This window comes from Saccoglossus kowalevskii, chromosome 15 (assembly GCF_978046115.1).
Source record: "Saccoglossus kowalevskii chromosome 15, keSacKowa6.1, whole genome shotgun sequence".
In the NCBI taxonomy this organism is placed as follows: Eukaryota; Metazoa; Hemichordata; class Enteropneusta; family Harrimaniidae; genus Saccoglossus; species Saccoglossus kowalevskii.
In genome coordinates, this window is record NC_140655.1 from 15,576,081 (window position 1) to 15,595,843 (window position 19,763).

Below are 19,763 nucleotides of genomic sequence, written 5' to 3' on the forward strand. Positions count from 1 at the left end.
CATGTAAAATCAAATGTATTTTCTGTATGTATTATAAATTTGGATAATGTGAATAAATATTAGTTGCCAAGCTTGTTTGACAATCAAATCTTTAAAGTTTGAGCACACAGGAGTTTTTTCTAAGCTTTCTTTGACTTAACATGTTATTTGATTGACATTGTTCTGACTGACATCCACAACAAATGGTACTATCAAGTAGTAAATATAAAACAATATGCAATGGATACATGACTGTGAGTTACTCAGAGTACGTCAGACCTATGTATTAGCTGTTGTAAAACTAAGTCAATGTTTATCCTGATCCACATTGGGCCATTCCAGTTTATAACTGCACCCCCCCCCCCCCCCCCCCCCTGTTGATGAGCTTGTGTGTTGTGTTTACTTCATACAGAGTATAATTTCCATGGGTGTATAAGTCATACAAAGTTTTATTTCCAAATCACCATTCACCATACAGTAATGGAAATCCAAAACTATAGTTCCTACTTATGGTGTTGATGAGTTCCTTTGTGCCACCATACAGAGTAGGATTCCCAAATATAACTCTCATATGCTAATTTACTAAGTTCAGATATAAACTGGAATGGCCCATTGTTGAAACACAATTTTGAAACTTGTTAAGTGTACAACTTGAATTGTTTCAAGTTGATGCAGACTTGTAACTGTGAATTTGTATCCACTAGATTGCACGATTGATGACTCAAATAGCCACTGTGAATAGCTATAAACTGAAGAAGAAGAAAGAAACGATGAAAGCGAGAGTTACTGATCATAAAAAGAAGGTGAGTATTGTTGGGCATCTTTTTATCCAAACTTTTGTGAAAAGTTAAATATTGTAAACTGCTTAAGAATTATTTTCATGATTTGGGAATTTTATCTCATTCGAGAAGACAAAATTTCACAAAAAGTCATCGACTCACAAAAACTTTAACTATCAAATAAAGGCAGTTTACAGTAGTTACCGTTAGAAATTTCCTCGTTAATGGCTGTTGTTGTAAAATTATAAAATTCTATACAAATGTGTCATCATATCATATTTGAAATCACAATATGAAATTTACATAACTGTTTTTCACATTACCATGGAAACATCTATTTACTAGAACAAATCTTTTTGTTTCTCTACTCTCCATGCTGCCTAAATTTAAGCAAAGATTCTTGCATTCTCATAAAAAACAAATCTTAATAAGTGGGTCAATTAAATTACATATTTGGCCATCAATACTCTTTTATACCCTTGGTAGTTTTTGTTCAGTTTTGAAGAAACAACTAGATTTATTCAGCCAATACGCTAGGCTTTAATTCATTACTGAAACCGTAAAAGTGGGTGGTTGCAGATTAGTTGAGCAGGGGCATGACAGGCAAGTGTGATAATACTGTAGAATACTTTATTTTCGCTTGGAATTTATTTTCGCTATTTTCGCTGAATGGATGATTACGTGAAAATAAAATCCAGCGAATATACTTTTTTTCCTATATTTCACATTAAACTCATCAGAAATCAGTGAAAATAAATTCCATACAAAACGCCCAAAAAGCCTTTTCAGCGAAAATTAATTCCAGCAAAAATAAAGTATTCCACAGTAGTCCCAAGACCATTATTAAAGTTTCATGAATGCTCTCAGAGTGTGAATTTAATAACAATTCACAGCCAAAGTGAAAGTTCAAATCCCTGTTTGTTTTTGGTCTTATAGCTGTTATTGTTGAGGAAAATGATTGGACTCCTTGAATACCCACATTCTTTCATGTTAGAGATTTTGAAAATGCGTTTGCAGTTGTAATTGTTGAATATTTACTGTGGGACAATGCTTTTGTTGTATTTCTGTCTCAAGTAAAGTATTATCTGTGCTTCTGTTTAGCTGTATATTCATGATGAACAATTGAAAACAAGACAGAAGAAAGAAAAGAAGGAAATGTACCGATTGATGGGTCAGATACAGAAAAAGAAATCCAAGCAGAAAAGAGACTGAACGTTACGAGCAAAAACTGGATCACTTTAAAATGATTGAAAGTAAATTATTCGGGGCTCAGTATTGACCTTTACAATAAAATGTGATCATGTGACTGTTCTAATGATATATTGAAAAAGATTTTTAGCAATGCAGGAAAAAAAAAATTGAATGACTCCAAAAACACTTACCCATAACAATATGTTTATATATATAAACATGCAGATGTTCATTTCTCTGATTTATTCAGTTCATGACAACAAAAAAGGTGTTTATTTTTGTTCAGTTTTAGTCAGAATAGTTATTTTGACTTTTTAAAAATTGCTTTGAAACGTAATGTAGAGGAAGAGTTGAAGACATATATTCTTTATTTTCTTGAAACAATGCAACATAATTTAACACAATAAATGAATTCTGAGGCATCATTTGATTTCATGATACGAAAGAACATAGTGAAGAGAGCCAGGTACAATTACTTTGTCATAGGTGTCAAACTGTCACAATTCACAATGCAAACCAGTTACATTACCACTTTGCAAAACTGTGAAGTACCATTCCTGGCAAATAAACACAATCAAATTTCAAGATTGTGGATAATATAAATTTAAGTGGTCCTAAATTAAGATTTTTCACACAATAGACACTTACTGTGTTAGGAGGCTTTGTTAGTCTTTAAAGGTCTGTTTGCATTGTTCATCTAAGGCCAAGATCCTTCAGTAATCTCAGAATAAAATGTGTGGGAAATTAAGGCCGGATAACTTTATTGTATAGCAGAATCACTTGAAAGCATTTTATGTTCTTAGCTTGATCTGAGAGTGATGTTTCACATATTTCCAAAGTGAGAATGCATTGACTGATACAGTTGTATTTATTGGTGACTTTCTATACTGGTAAACCATGTTTCTTATTCTCCATATTATATTGATGATACAATCTTGTGCCTCAACAATATATGATACAAATAAATAATTAAATTGAATTATCAAGTCCTGTCCTGTTGTAATATATTGTAAAGCGTCATGTCTGCCATAAATTCACAGCCTTGGCCAATCAGCGTCCCCCCCTCCCACTATAAATTCACAGCCTTGGCCAATCAGGTTTCCCCCCCCCCCTACTATAAATTGACAGCCTTGGCCAATCAAGTTTCCCCCCAACTATAATTTCACAGCCTTGGCCAATCAGGTTTCCCCCCTACTATAAATTCACAGCCTTGGCTAATCAGGTTTCCCCCCTACTATAAATTCACAGCCTTGGCCAATCAGGTTTTCCCCCTACTATAAATTCACAGCCTTGGCCAATCAGGTTTGCCCCTACTATAAATTCACAGCCTTGGCCAATCAGGTTTGCCCCTACTATAAATTCACAGCCATGACCAATCAGGTTTCCCCTCTGCTATAAATTCACAGCCTATCAATGATTTAAATTTTTTAGTTGGTTACTGTAAAATATTTAATTTTCGTTGAAAAGACTTTGGGTGTTTTGTATGGAGTTGGATGTAAAATATAGAATAAAAGGTATATTCACTGGAATTTATTTTCACTGAATCTTCCCTTCTGCGAAAATTAATTTCAAGCGAATCAGTATTCCGTTGTCATCACCATAATGTTTCACAACACAATAGACCATTTTCCGTTCACTGCGAGAATCACGCGTTATGCGTGAAATCGAACGTAAAAACAGGACAAACAAAGGTCATAGTGTCGTAGTGGTGTCAAACATCGCGTGGGATTCGACAAACGCGAAAGTATTTTGGGGGACATTTCCATGCTTAATAATGTGCTGTCCACATTTGATGATAGGCAATTTTGATTAAGTGAGGGTATTCGGAAGCAATATTCCTTTGTCGAAGATCGGCCGGTCAATGTAAGCTACAAAATAAAGAAATTCTAGTTCAAAATCAAATCGTTCGATTTTTGCGGCAGACGTTCGATGCGCGTCTTTCATGCATCTCGTGAGATCTCGCAATTGTACGGAAAATCACCTATTGGAAAGAAGCGTATTCATGTAACAAAGATTGGTAAATGGGCACAAATCTGAAATGTATATACCGATAGCCTTCATCATTAATACCAAAACACAAGAACTAAAACTGAAATTTCAGATGCAGTTTAGTTCCATTTATGAAATCATTACTCAGCGACCTAATACTCACTGATGTGTACATTGTGAACGGACTGTCAACTGTAGTGGCTATATATATGCCCTTGTTTAAATTGCCTTTAAAATCAAGCTTATATTTGAAATTGGATGACAAATCTTAAAAATCTGCGTCTACGTGGTCATGTTGGATTTGCAATACAAATTGAGTGTATTGTGAAATCCACACACTGTTGAATATTGGAAGTTCTCGCCAGCCACTCACTGCATACACACGCTTATAGTGTTCACCAAAACTCATCTCATCAGCTGTATGTCACAGAAATTGTACAGTTTGTGTAGTGTTTTTGTTGACACTGAAGATGAACTGATAATGAACCAGCCACCCAAAATATAGTACCTAGGAGTGAATTGACTCAAATTAGTGCTTTAACTGCAATGACAGGTTATCTTGTGTGTGTGTGTTGGTGATTGCTCCATGAAAATATGAATATTGATAATTGAAAGCATTTTTTAAAATATATTTTTGTAAACAAATCATTGAAAATGACACAGTCCCTGTTAAATTAAATTTGTGCTCGTCATATTAAAGCGGAGGGGTTGTCGCGAGCGTGTCCTTGAAACTTGAGTTCCAAGTGACGTATACAACAGATTGTTTATTTACATCAAAACACGTGTTCCGTGTAGTAGTAATATGGCCAAAAATTAAAACAGCCGTTATTCGGCCATCTTTGATCTGATTATGAAACACACTGATATGTATGATGTATTTGCCAAATACGAATGAAAATGGTACATAAATTGTGGAAATATAGTAGTAAGGCAAAAAGTCAGATGGCTGTCAATCGGCCATCCTTGATCCAGATTTTGAAACAAATTGTCATGGACATGCATCCTACCATGTATAAAGTACATGTATGTGCCAAATTTGAATGAAAACTGACAGAGCACGTCCAAGATACCACATAAAAAAAAAACAAGATGCCTGCCAGTCGACCATCTTTGATCGAATTGCGAAATAAATCATCATGGACATGTATCCTAACATGTATAATCTATGTACCAAGTTTGAATGACAACTGACAAAGCATGTCCAAAATACAACATTTTCAAAAAACAAGATGGCTGCCAGTCGGCCATCTTTGATCCAATTGTGAAATAAATCATCATTGACATGTATCCTAACATGAATAATCTATGTACCAAGTTTGAATGACAACTGACAAAGCATGTCCAAAATACAACATTTTCAAAAAACAAGATGGCTGCCAGTCGGCCATTTTAAATCGAATCGCTAAACCACTGCATGTGCACATGCAAAGAATGAACGGAATCGGTCCACAGGATTCTGAAATATGACTCTGGACAGACTGACACACGGACCGACAGACGGATAGACTCAGGAACTCACGGACGATCGGGGACATATATCCTAACATGTATGATCTATGTACTAAATTTGAGTGAAAACTGACAAAGCATGTCCAAAATACAACATTTTCAAAAAACAAGATGGCTGCCAGTCGACCATCTTTGATCCAATTGTGAAATAAATCGTCATGGACATGTATCCTAACATGTATAATCTATGTACCAAGTTTGAATGAAAACGAACAAAGCATGTCCAAAATATATATATATGACTCCGATATGACTCCGGACGGATGCACGGACGGAGACCGAATTACAAGTCCCCGTTTTCGGACTTCGTCCGAACGGGGACTAAAAAACTCTTGATCTCCACTCATGCAATCAAAAGATTAATAGTACATACTTCACAGTAATCACAATGCACTGAACATTTATTAGAAATATATCAGCAAATATACAACTAATACACCCTTTAACTTAAAAATATTATTCAAAACTGTTGTAATAGTAACAAATCGTTTTGATGAATTGAAGATTGAAAACAAATTGACCCATTTGTTGTTGACAGATTGTACCAATTTGGTTCAGTTCTGGGGGGGGGGGGGGGAAATCTGTTTCTATAGATACAAAGATATACGTCTGTTTTGTGAAAATACCGAGCAAAACTCCAGAAGCTCCAGTTTGAAATCAAGACTTGACAACTGGATTGTTTAAGTTCACAAGGTAAATTTAAAAAAAACAAATTCTAGCTCTATTTCTCCCCCTATACCAAGCTCCCTCCATCTGTTTATCCCAGGCTCGCTACCACTAATAGATTTTCTATCCTATTTTTTTGGAGGAAGATGGGGTACTCTCCCCAAAATCATAATTCTGTTGAAGTTTATAGCGATTTTATTGACTCTATAGGTCACATCCTGGTACTTTCTGGAAGTATTGTTACTCTATAACACCAATCATTTCCAATATTATATGTAAATTGCTGCCATATTTGTTTTTGAATTTGCATGTCAACGGCGCGAGTTTTGTGAAATTCTCATAAGTGAATTTGTACCCCCAAAAATACCAGGATGTGTGACCTTTTGAGGGCCATGCACAATCCAATACAGTGCTGATTTAACATCATAAAAAAATAAATCTTGTAAAGATAAAATCCAATGCATTTTTAAATTTTTATGAAATCTACATATACAACTCTACTGCTTTAGACTATTAAAATCATAGACTATATATAAGTCTTCTTTTTTAATATTCAAGCATATATATTCACAACATTACAGTATACAGAGAAATCAGATTTAGAAGTCGATTCTCAGGAGTTTTACAGCCATGCTAATCTCACAAATACCACATGTTTATTTAGCAATCACCTTGCTACTACCTTGGCAGATTCGGCCCATGCAATTAAATTCTGCCATCTTTTGTAATTCAACATGCTGTCATTGTTGCCATATGTTGAGCTAACTGATTGTATGGCTGCATATTTTACAATCACAGCCAATCAAATTTATCTATTTTACCAAGGTCAAATATGTGACTTTTTCGTAGGAATACAAGTCTGTAAGTTTGGGAGTATGACATGAAGTTCAGGAATTGTGTAATTTGAATGATACATAACTGGTACCTGGTAGCGTTACCATATTTCATTGACATACAGTCTATAGATTATATCTACAAACATTCTGATGTTAGAAGCATGCTTAGTATCCACATACAAGATCATTCATGGTTAGCGTATTTCTTTTTTTACAAGCTCATGCACTATATTAAAATAGTAGTTTCCATATATGGAGCTATTTTCTTTTTCATATTTTTAAACTTTTTATGTACTGTAGAATACTTTATTTTGGCTTGGAATTTATTTTCGCTATGTTCGCTGAAGGGATAATTCCGTGAAAATAAAATCCTGCGAAGATACTTTTATTCCTATATTTCACATTAAACCCATCAAAAATCAGTGACAATAAATTCCATACAAAACGCCCTAAAAGCCTTTTCAGCGAAAATTAATTCTAGCGAAAATAAAGTATTTCACAGTACTTGATTTACAATATGAAACATTTAGGGTGAGAAATTGTTGATGTTAACAATACAGAGAATCAAGAATATAATTGGTCGCTCATTATGAACCTCTTTTTCAGCTGTGATGACATACCCACAATACTACATGGTTATATGCCACGTAAATCAAGTGGTCGCCCACACACACACACACATCGGACACAATTCATATGTATGGAATTACATAGCTATCATTATCTTGTCACTACATTACATACGTAACTATATGAACTCTTGTTTAACATTAAAACTATCAATTATGCCCTCTAATGATAAGTACAATCAGTGACATAAATGGATGACAGAAATGGCGTTCAAATCATTGATATCGTTTTGTTCTGTAGTAGTCAATCAATGAAGATTATGTTTTGGGAGATTTTACTATATTCTAGATGACACAATTCTACATAACTAAACACAGTCATTGATGTGAAGGACTTTGCCTTCACCATAAATGTCAAAGATGCGCCGTCACTTGAATGCTCGATTTAATGCTGTATTGACTGAATTTTAGAAGTACAGTGACCCCCCTCGCTAGGTCATAAGTAAGTTGTGAGTAATTGGACACAACTTTTTTCAGTAATAGCTTTGAAAGATAATAGCTAACGGTCTGTTGCTTTATGTATCTAGTTAGCTGTTAAAGTATTAGTTGGAGACAATTGATATTCGAGTTTTTCAATTTGTGTTGATCTCATTGCATTTAAAACTCATTGCCCTGTCAATTACTGAAAAACAAAAGGTATCTGCGGCTCGGCTCAAGTTTTGCGACTTCACACATCTTATCAGGTACTGTTTTGATAAAGCCTTATAAAACTCACTGCAATCTGAACAATCCACTATTCTGATCTATAGTTTTGAACTGAGCAGCATGTCTAAGTGAAAGTTAATTTGTTTATTTTCTGTCTGCGATAAGTCTGTTTTGCTTGGATCTTGATATTTGCGACTTAGGAAGGGGTCACTGCACAAAACAGTCTGTAAATGTTTTGCAAGTTCTTTCCATCACTGCGCAGTTATTTCAATGGCGTTGAGTGGCCTTTTGTGACTGATACATTCTAGTCCAATCATTGGCTCTGCGAGATGGATAGTTTTTAGTACGATCATTGCTGTGATGTTCAATGGCTCTATGTGAAGGATATGTTCTGGTGCGATCATATTCTGGTCGTTCGTTGGCCCTGCGCGGGGGATATGTGTTTGTACGATCATATTCTGGTTGTTCGATGGCTCTACGTGAAGGATATATGCTTGTACGATCATATTCTGGTTGTTTGATAGCCCTTTGTGAGGGATATGTGCTTGTATGATCATATTCTGGTCGTCCAATGGCTCTGCGTGAGGGATATCTGTGAGTTTTATAATGCCACTCTGAATCAAATGATGGTCCATCATCTGAAAACAAACAAATAAATGTTGGTGACTTACATGCAATATTGCAGCTCTATGCTCCCAATTAGCAACACGCAGCAAACACATTATTTCTAGATCGGACCTACAGAACATATAAAATTGTTAACAGATATTGCAATGCTCCTGGTGTTCTTCTAGTGCAATCAAGAAAAACATCAGGCGAAATATCTTAAATCCCCTGATGTTAGTTTCCATGCCTTTCCTCCAGTGAAAAATCAATTTAATCAACAAGAGTGGGTTACATTGATTCGGCGAGGTGATGACTCAAAGCCCAACAAGTATTCCAGATTTTCTGCTCTACATTGTGTAGGAGGTAGACTGGCCACAGTCGGGGTGATATTTTCCAATATAGGTTTAATTTTTATCCGAGTTATGGGATGGCAATATGTCCGACACATTTATTACAATGAACAGTGATTTTCCTGAACTAGTTGATTCAGGTGATACAACCATGGCTGATTGTGGTTTTAATACAGTAACCCCTCGCTATTAAAGTCGCGCTTCGGTAACTCACGATTGTTGCGGGTAGTTGGATGGCTCCCAGAAATTTTATTCTTTCTTTTTTCTTTTGACTCTTAGCAAGTCATACAAAGAAGTACAACTCAGGCAAGTGGAATCAGCTTAACAACAACAAAAATACTAGAGGCTAGAAAAATTCCTTAGAATGTTGAGAGAGAGATAGAACAGATAAAAACAGATGTTTGCCCATATTCTAACTTTGTCTATGAAAACAGTCTGTACATATAGTTTGTAACAAATAAAAACAAGCAGCCTGTCGGCTGAGATAGCTCCTCTGTACCTATATATGTAATATAAAAGCAATCAGACTTGCGTTTTTTTTAAAAGAAGTCGAAAAATATCACTTTTTACCAAAAATATTCAATAAAATTAGAAAATTGAAGATATCCAAGGTACATATACACCAAGTATCAAAGCATTCAGGCTTGTAGTTTTCAAGTCAAAAAAGTAAAACATTGACACGGACGACAGACAATCACTCATATGATAAGCTTCGCTCGACAAATATGACATGCACACATAATTATTATTGTCAGTGTTTTTTCTATCCCTGGTAATCCCAAAGTGAAATGTAACTGTACATATAACAGTTTTGCACAGCATAAAGGTGCTTACTCGATAATTTATGATTGCCAGGCTTCAAGGGACAAACATTTAATTCATCAGCAAGTTCAATAAGCTTTCCCTTTAGTACATTATTGCAAGTTATGCCAAGCTCCTGGCGGAATTTGTGAAGTTCTGGAACTTTCTTTGAACTAAGATTATTCATGATGTTACGCCTCAGTGATCATTCAAAAACTACTCCACTTAGTGCACCCGCATGCGTTCAAACCTTGAAAGGAGTATGCAAATAGGCAGCCATTAGAAACTTGAAAGTCAGTAATTTGGGCTGTTATATCTCACTAAATCATGACTACAAGCAAGAAAAAATGTATAACAAGTCATTGTCAATGATATACCGTAATATCTGTATTAGAAGCTGCATCTCTAATAGAAGTCGCATCATTTGTTTGTAATAATTGAGAACACAAAATTCATCATTTCTCATATGTGTAAATGCTCTAATAGAAGCCGCATCTCCTCTGTTGCATTGTACCATTTGAATAGAAGCTGCGGCTTTTAATACAGATTTTACAGTAGTTTGTTTGATTATAGACTTGAGATATATAACCTGATGTATGAGTTTAAGCTTGATTGATCCAAGCATGTATGAGATGTATAGCTCTGTGGAACTGTATTCGTTTGAACAAGATGAACACCAGAGAGACATTTTGGATTTGATGGTGAAAAAAATGCACATGCATATGTCCAATCTGATGTATGTGGACCAGGCATGTCAGATATATGAAAACGAAACTTCATTCAAAATGGCTCGCATCCGAACAGGGACTATTAATGTTATCACGATATTGTAATATATGCACACTTAATTATGTACAGGATCACATTAACCTCTGTTACACATTTGTTATTTGGTCTGTTATGACAATTTTCTATTTGTCTTAACCACAATGGTGTATATATGTATATAATGTAGAATACTTTATTTTCGTTTGGAATTAATTTTCGCTATTTTCGCTGAAGGAATGATTCAGTGAAAATAAAATCCAGCGAATATATCTTTTTTCCTATATTTTACATTAAACTCATCAAAAATCAGTTAAAATAAATTCCATACAAAACACCCAAAAAATCTTTTCAGCGAAAATTAATTCCAGCAAAAATAAAGTACTTCACAGTATATTTCACAGTATATGTTATGAAATATTATATCTCACACATTTGTAAAGTGTGAACGCAATACCAAGATTTACCTTCTGTTAAATTGACATAATTGTGATGTTCTCTTTCTTCTCGGGTGTTTCGATATCGAGCTCGTTCTACTATATGACCTCGATCATCTAAAGTAAGACACAACAAGGTGAGAATTAGAAAGCTACTGTATTGGCATTGTACATTTCAAATAACATCTTCTGATAAACACAGCACAACTTTCACTTTAGTTGAAGCATTGAATATTAAATATTCATTGAAATCATAATCAAAGAATGCTTAGAAAAAATTCCCATGTGCTGAAGGTATTGAAGGCATGATTGATGTTAGCACATGTGCTTCTATAAGAGCAAAAACAGCATTTAATCAAAGAAAGATTAAAAAGAACTTCTGTGTGCTGAGAGTATTGGAAGACACATTAATTAATTAATTCAAAAGTACTTGTACTTGAAATATTAAAGCGCGGTAGTTGTGTTGATAAACATTGATTTTCCCACAATCCAAAGTATGAGGTTTGACCTGGGCGCGACTTGCACTGATTACCGCTGGTTACTCCTTTGATACCTTCCAATCACATGAAAATTACCTAATTAAAGCTTGGAAACGTGTCAGTTCGTACTCGTTGATCGTACTTTGTTTATATGAGACCCATATATCTCGCACAAGCGTAACACGACGACTACCACGCTCTAAGTTATTATGCAAATAAGGTAATTAATATGCACAGATTTGAGTGCAAAACTGATAAGGTCTGTGCAATCTTACAGAACAACTACGTACAGAGTTTCATTGAAATTATGAATTATTATGCTAATTAGGTAATTAATATGCACATATTTTAACCCAAAACTAATCAGGTCTGTGCATTGTCCTAGAGCATCTATGTACCAAGTTTCATTGATATTCAATGACTGGTTCTTTCAATATCAGTGGAACAGTCATGGAACAGCTAAGAATTAGATAATGTAAACCCAAAACTAATGAGGTCTGTGTATAGTCCTAGACATCTACCGGTATGTACCAAGTTTCATTGTAATGTGATAATTAGCACTTGAGATATCATGGGAAAATTGGAAAATTATGCAGTTATTATGCAAATTAGGTAATTAATATGCAAATATTTTAATTCAAAGCTAATCAGGTCTGCACAGTGTCCCAAAGCATCTATGTACACTGTACCAAATTTCATCAAAATCCAAAGTATGGTTCTTGAGATATCAGTGAAACAGACAGACAGACATGCACACACACACACACACACACAGACGTACTGCAAAGACCCCCATTGTGTCAAAAACCATGTACATTTTAAACTATGTATACCACAAATGTTAGGCACAGACTAATTCTGCTGCTTTAATTTCTGTGTGAATTGAAGTATACATGCTTAGCAGAATGAAAGGAGGTATATGTACCTGCCGATCCAATCTGATCATCATGAATAAAAGAGATTTTAAATGTGAACAGTTTGGTTTAAAAAATATTTGTATTATTTTAAAAAGTATAAATATAATGTGTTTGTTAACTTAAGTGTAATAAATGGATATACATGTTTTATAAAACCATGAATTTTTTTAATTTTCATGATGTCTCGCTAGCCAATCATCTATGTGTACTTTATATGGTCTATTTTGGAACTTACTGCTGCACACACACAGACTGGGTTGTTATTTTCAGAAGTGTGTATTCATCACAGCCATCATTCTGATTGGTCATCAGCAAATTTATAAATATGTTTATAAAATGTAAATATTAGAAACAACATTCTGTCTGAGTGTTTTTATACTGTAATCAAAGTGGATTGCAGATAATTGAGGTGAACACAAAAGTCGGTTTGACAGGGTGATTTACGTCCCTTGAAAGTGCTCTCTGTCGACTGAGTGGTATTGTAATCCGCGGAAATGGTAGATCATGTGATAACGATGACCAATTGAATGGAATACCAATATTGGCATTCCACACATGTGTACAATGAAGTTGGACAGAGGGGCATTAAGATACAAATAAGTATGTCTATTTAAAATCGTGCACATTCAGTAACCTTCAGTAACCTTATAAGTAGCCATGCATAGAACTTATTTACTGTAAAATACTTTATTTTAGCTGGAATTAATTTTCGCTGAAAAGATTTTTTGGGTGTTTTGTATGAAATTTATTGTCACTGATTTTTGACAAGTTGAATGTAAAATATAGGAAAACAGGTATATTCGCTGGATTTTATTTTCACTGAATCATTCCTTCAGCGAAAATAGCGAAAATTAATTCCAAGCGAAAATTTTTTACAGTATTTAACATGCAAATATTTATACAACAAATAATAATTAACAGCCAATTAAAAACAGCTATGAGAATGAAATGATTTTGAGTACATATTAGACAAGCAAAGTACAGATTTATAAATTCTACTCCATGTGTGATAGTCTTACCAATGTGATGTCCCACTGCCACCTTTTCCAGACCAAGAGCCGAGTCACGCAATGCTTTTTTGGTTTCTTTTAACTACGTAATGAGATGAAATGAATTGATGATTACAGCTTTAAAATGAATTAACAAATGATAAAATTTCCTCTTTATACGACACGTATATAGTCAACTGTCCTTCTCTGGGTTATTTGATTACTGCAGACTGTGATGAAAAAATTTTATGGTTAGGAGAGTTTTCAATTTGCCAAAGTTCGCCAACAAACCAAAGGTATAATTACACTTTTTCAGGCTAACAGGAGTGTTTTATTTAAGCAGTGCATTTTAATTTATGGGGTCACTGCAGTGATGTGTTTGTCTCAGAAATACACAAAACATCAAAGAAACCAGAGAGCTTTTACAATTGACGTAGTGTTTATTCCACCAGTTCTGAGCTCCATTTAAAGCAATCGCAAGTTTTTGCATATCAATACACTCTTGTGACATACCATATAACACACAATATTACAAAAGTATGGCCTAACACATGAAATAAAGTAGTCCAAAAATATTTTATAGACACATTTAACAATTTGATCAACATTTTTTTGAGGATCTGCTGTTAGAAATGCACATTTCAATTAGAAATTAGAATTAGATTTCAATTGCAGAAATCACCTATATGTATATAATATTAAATCAATCAGATGTGTGGTTTTCATCTGAAAGTTAAAAATATCACTTTTTACTGTGAAAAAATGTCTATCAAATATAGAGAATTACAGATATCATCACAAAATGAGACAAATCTAAGAAAGATCTACCCAAGTTACTTATACACCAAGTATCAAAGCAATCTGCTAGCAGTTTTCAAAAAAAAGTTAAAAAAAGGTGACGCGGACGCCAACGAACAACAAAAACGATGGACAATCACAAATATGATGAGCTCTGTTCAACAAAGTCAACAGTGGAGCTAATAAAAAGCATACACTCTGAAATTGTTACCATGACATCAATATAATTATATAGGAAAGAGGTCATAGGATACATGTACATAAGACACTTTTAGTTTTTGAATAAGCATTGACAACTTGAGAGCACCCATTGTTTTGTAACTGTTTTTTGCCAGTCACAAAAAACCATGAAATATTACGTAACAGTAACTATTTCACTTGGGTTCTTAAAATTATAATAAATTATAATTATAATTGTTTAATGTTTGGTACGTGGGATGGATTCTGAATTTTTACTTTCAAAATCTCAATCAAACTTTTTCACTCTATCCACAGTCAATTTCTTTGAATTGTGTGTTCTGTGCAGCACTAATGATATGCTAGCCTGGAATCCAGTCATTTCAAGTACATTCAAGAATGGCCAGGTGAATCACTATGCAATTATATAACTGACAAAGAATTCTGTGTCATCACTGATTGGCTGTCTCCATGATTTCATTTCCATGGGAACTCACATGATCAGTCTGACCCATCCGTGAGGCCTCCCCACAATACTACAGACAAATTCACTACCCTAGACTAGTAGTCATAGATTTTTTAAAAATCTTAAGACCATCGATGACATCTTGTCTAATGATGACTATAGACTAAAAGATGTTAATAATTTATTCATTCGTGAAATACAGTTTGGAAAGAAGGTGTCCTGTTTCCAGAACAATCTATAGAGGACTATGGTTTAGGGTATAAATGCAGCCAGCGCTGTAAACATTTTTTGTTTAAATGATAATGTACAAAGTAGGATGAATATACTTACTCCTCCAGGTGCTGTTTTAGTGGAAGATATAGCTTGGTATAACTGGGGTTCTTTATCGAAACACTTTGAATACTGGGTTACAGACGACTGTCGGAATGTACGAGCATTAGGATTATGCTTCAATTGCTCCTGCAAAAGAAACCAACAAATCCAATTCAAAATCCAATCAAATACATTAACTGTATTTATAACCCTGTTAGCATCACATATCGATAACAGAAGTTATAGTTTAATAATCCAGTCAATATCAATATAAAATAAATTTGGTTTAATATATGCACTTCTATTAGAGACAAACAATTATACAGTAATTGAAAAATTAAAATTAACATTATTTTAAAGTCATTGAATCTACATGTATATTAGACATCCATCAACAACATCAATTAAAGTTTGACATTAAATTTCAGTTTATTAAATTAAATCAACTAAAAATCTATTAAATATGTACCAATTAAATTATGGCAGAGATATATACATAGTTTGAATAGGATTTAACTAATTTGTACGGTGGCTAACACGAATCAGAGGTTACATCCAATCAAATTGTGTTGTGAATACATATAGCTCTTATCTTTATAATTCAATGTTGATTGCCTATCTTTAAATGTGTACAGCACATGATATGAATACATTTATCTGCCAGCTATTGTAAGTGAATCCTGCTGTAAACTTACAAAATTTTTGTTGAACATATCCACCATAGATTTCATATATTGATTACTGGTCACAGTGGGGTTAATAATATCCATATCATTCATCATGCGACTCATCGTGGAAAAACCATCCTCAAATGTACCAAATGGCTGTACGGCACCAGACTCCTGCAATAAATGTTATGCATATTAATTAGGTCACATGACTACATATGGTCATTTGATGTTAGTCGCATCTCTTGTCCAATGCCTTCATTATAGCACTGATTGCATGTCATCTGCAGCAGTGTGAAATACATTAAAGTTATGCATATTAATGAGGTCACATGATCCTATTTATACAAGATGGGTAATTAATATACATGGATTTCGACCCTGAAGTAAACAGATCTGTGGATTATCCAAAAGCATCTATGTATCAATTTTCATTGAAATTTAATGAGTTGTACTCAAGATATCAGTGAAACAAACACATACACAGACGCACTAACCACAAAGAGTCCCATTGTTTGCTTTGAACACAGAAGTGAAAATACAAGATACCATATTTGTAAATTACAGACTGAGTTTTTTCTATGGTTAAAATATTAAAAGTCGCAAACATTAATATTGTTATTAATTTCGAAGTTATCATTGTTATATTCAATGTTACGGTGATACTGCCGATATCCAAGTAAAATGCATAAATTATGTTAATTAGGGTCAATCTACGTCCACACGTGGTCGGTATTGACCAATCAGTGTTTGTTTGTTTATGCAGTTCAATTTCTGTTTATTTATCGCGTTCCTGTTCCAGGCGACATTTTTCTTACTGCTGTATTTTTACTGGAGTCAATTTGAAATAAATGGTATACAGGTTGTAATTGTATATTCATCGGAAAACCTAACCGAGTCTGTATTTCTGTGACGCTATTCACAGATTTAGTATACAACTAATACTGTTTTTGGTTTATGCAAATTTCTATCAGAGCTGCTCTTCAAATAGAATGACTAACGATATGGATTATTCCCCAGCATAATTTTATGAAGATTATACACACCCCGATGAAATTGTTTATCACATCAACATGTTTATTGTCAGTATCATAAACAAGCAGACAGGTCAATACTTATTCCGACTTCCTGTTCGATGTAAGCTACCGGTACTCCTATTACTACATGTACCGGTATCATGCCAAGATCTAGTTTAACACCTGATTTTGAAGTGAAAGTTTTGTTAAATCTCTATCAAAGAGATAATTTAGTTGTAGTTCTAGTTATGAAATTAAATTTAAAATTAAACTTTTCGAAGGTCACAAAATCTAGCCATGATTATGGGAAGTATACACGAAGTGAATATTATGATTGATGAATGTCAGTAAGCATTCTGTAAATACGTGAACAATTTTTTTTTATATGTTAATACTAGTAATACAATATTCCCTGTGTTCAGGATAAGCATATTTTTGCAATTTTAAAAGGACTATATAATAACTTTATTACACAACTGCACCATCGGTGGGTGCTGTATGGTAAGGATACAGATCTGAAAAAACAAACACAAATAAACAAAAACAACAAAAGTTTCAAAATTACAAACAAAACAAACTAAAGGGTATATATAATATACGTATTACAATTAGATTTTATAAATTGTGTTTCTTAAGTATTTTGCAAGTGCAGTAATACTATTTAAAATGCAAGTGAATATTGAATTTCGGTTAGCTGTATTACACATTTTTAATTTACAGTCTTCTAAGAGGGTATTTCTTTCTTGAGTGAAGAAGCAACAGTTAAGGATGAAATGTTCTTCATCTTCTACAGTACCTGAGTTGCATTTTTTACACAATCTGTAGTTTGCCTCAATTCTTGAGAATTTTCTCCTGCCTAATTCTATTTCCAAATTATGGTCACTAAGTCGAAACTTGGTAACCATTCTTCTCAAATTGAAGTCCTGAATTTCTGTTAAATATCCTTCAAATTCATATTTCATTTTAAACAAATTATACATTCTTAATTTGTTTCCTGAATTTCCGTTTTTTAGGACATACTATCCTGGATGAACATTTGTTGCTAGTAGATACATATTTGTGAAAATGTTGGTATCCAAATTTTGTTTTCACTTGTATACTTGCCTTTTCTCTGTATCGTCCATCTGTAATAGCTGGTCTTTGCAAATCCCGTTTCCTATCCTGGTAGTCCAACCCTCTTGATAAAGTGTGTATAGGATCCAACTGTCTATCAAATTGTTCCATTACTCGATCAAACTCTTTTGTACGATCACTGATATAAAAAATAGTTAGAACAAAACTTAATTAATAACAGTAAAATATCATAATCCTACATTTGTGTTGTATTAAACATTTCCTATACTAAAAATAAATTGATTTTCATTAGGTTTCAGTTTAGCTTGCTTATAACCTGTTCTACGTAGAGAACATTTTTTGAAATTTATTTATTCACTTTTTTCAGACGGCAACATTGATGTCGCATGTACTGTTGTCTCTCCTGGTACATTTTGCCATTGTAACAATTCTCCTATGTTTGGGACCACGTGAAAAGTCTGCGTTTCTATCGTTGCATAATTACAGCAATTTAATATGCTATCCCGGCAACAATTCCCAGCTGAAACACCTGTGGATTCCCTCAAAGTCACTTTCATTAGTGATGAATCTTGGGCAGTGGATTTAGGCTCCCCATTGAGTCTACTCAGCAAGAGTAGAGAAAATAAAAAAATTGGCTTCCTCATTGATTCTATTGCACACTCACCAAGGGTAGAGTGGATACAAAAAATTGGCCTCCTCACTAAGTCTGTGGCCTAGGGGGGATCATCCATTTTTGGTGTACAATCCCAAGTAGGATTTTAATTCTACCAATGCAAAGAATGTTATAAGAATAGTGAAAACTTAATAGCCCAGAGACTATTTCAACCCATTTTAGCAAGCAGCATTTTTTCATACGAAGAAATGCTTTCACCATAGAAACCAATGCAAAAACTGAGATTAAGGGACTTTTGTTTACTGTAATGATTTGCTTGGTTTTATTTTCGCTTGTTCCACTAACAGCTACATTTTCTAAATGAAATTGTTATTGTTTCCTTCACAAACCAGTGAATCTGAATATTTCATCTCAACATCAAATTGGTTAAAATAAACTTTGTTTATTTTTTTTTTTAAAATAATTAATGAAAGTATTTGCCGATAATGACATATACTTTTAAATTCAGTGAGAACCTCCTTAAGTATACATAGCTGAATAACTGTGACATTTTATGGCCCAACGTTGTCATGGTGACAATGGGCCACTTAACAGCGAACAATGCACATTAATACGTCTGCGTAAATTCCACAAGTTTCCCCTTCCATGAGACAGTACTAATACTATTCTGCAAAGTTTTCTGGAAAGTCGTTGACAAGTCACACTCGACAATAAACGCCAGTGTTCTAATTGAATATGAACCTGCAGTTTTATGCTCAAAATATTATCTGAAACGTTTACCTTTCGCTTAATACCTCCGGGCCATATCACAAAAAGCATTACGTCATTGAAACTTTTAAATTCTTCCGCGGAAAACAAAAAACAAACGCAAACTAACCCGAAATCCCCGAAGAAGGAATCGGAGAATTCTTCTGGCGCCAGATGTATATTATTGCCGATCATTTTGAAGACTGTCAACAGTATTAGCAATAGCGATTATTAACAGGACTTTCGACACCCGCGTCGTTTTTCTACACGAGACCAGAAACTTCGTGCCACTCAATTTTTGTTTTGATTGAGTCATATCGCCCTC

At 34.0% G+C, this 19,763-nt stretch overlaps 2 protein-coding genes across 2 annotated transcripts in view; one reads left to right on the forward strand and one right to left on the reverse strand.

The window, feature by feature from the left end:
* The window catches only part of LOC100377776 (ribosome biogenesis protein BMS1 homolog), a 28,916-nt gene extending 25,981 nt beyond the window's left edge, over positions 1-2,935 (forward strand). The window contains exons 24-25 of the mRNA XM_006816488.3: positions 684-782; positions 1,860-2,935. Coding sequence (XP_006816551.1) covers positions 684-782; positions 1,860-1,970 — 210 coding nt within the window. The 3' untranslated portion in view covers positions 1,971-2,935. The remainder of the gene's footprint in view (positions 1-683; positions 783-1,859) is intronic.
* A 2,885-nt stretch (positions 2,936-5,820) lies between these two features.
* Positions 5,821-19,741, reverse strand: LOC102805010 (uncharacterized). Its single transcript, XM_006816487.3, has 7 exons — positions 19,569-19,741; positions 18,109-18,256; positions 16,016-16,162; positions 15,339-15,467; positions 13,598-13,670; positions 11,213-11,299; positions 5,821-8,861 (listed from the first exon to the last, which is right to left on the reverse strand). Exons 1-7 carry the CDS (start codon positions 19,631-19,633, stop codon positions 8,491-8,493), a joined length of 1,020 nt encoding a protein of 339 aa, XP_006816550.1. The 5' UTR covers positions 19,634-19,741; the 3' UTR covers positions 5,821-8,490.
* Between the last annotated feature and the right edge of the window lie 22 nt (positions 19,742-19,763).

Bases quoted from the DNA above. Each gene is read 5' to 3' on its own strand.
- LOC102805010 (XM_006816487.3), bottom strand. From the start codon at position 19,633: ATGATCGGCAATAATATACATCTGGCGCCAGAAGAATTCTCCGATTCC. The intron at 18,257-19,568 runs GTTAGTTTGCGT...TTTTTATATCAG, and splicing joins TCCTTCTTCGGGGATTTCGG to TGATCGTACAAAAGAGTTTG. The intron at 13,671-15,338 runs GTAAGTATATTC...CTCATTACGTAG, and splicing joins CTAAAACAGCACCTGGAGGA to TTAAAAGAAACCAAAAAAGC.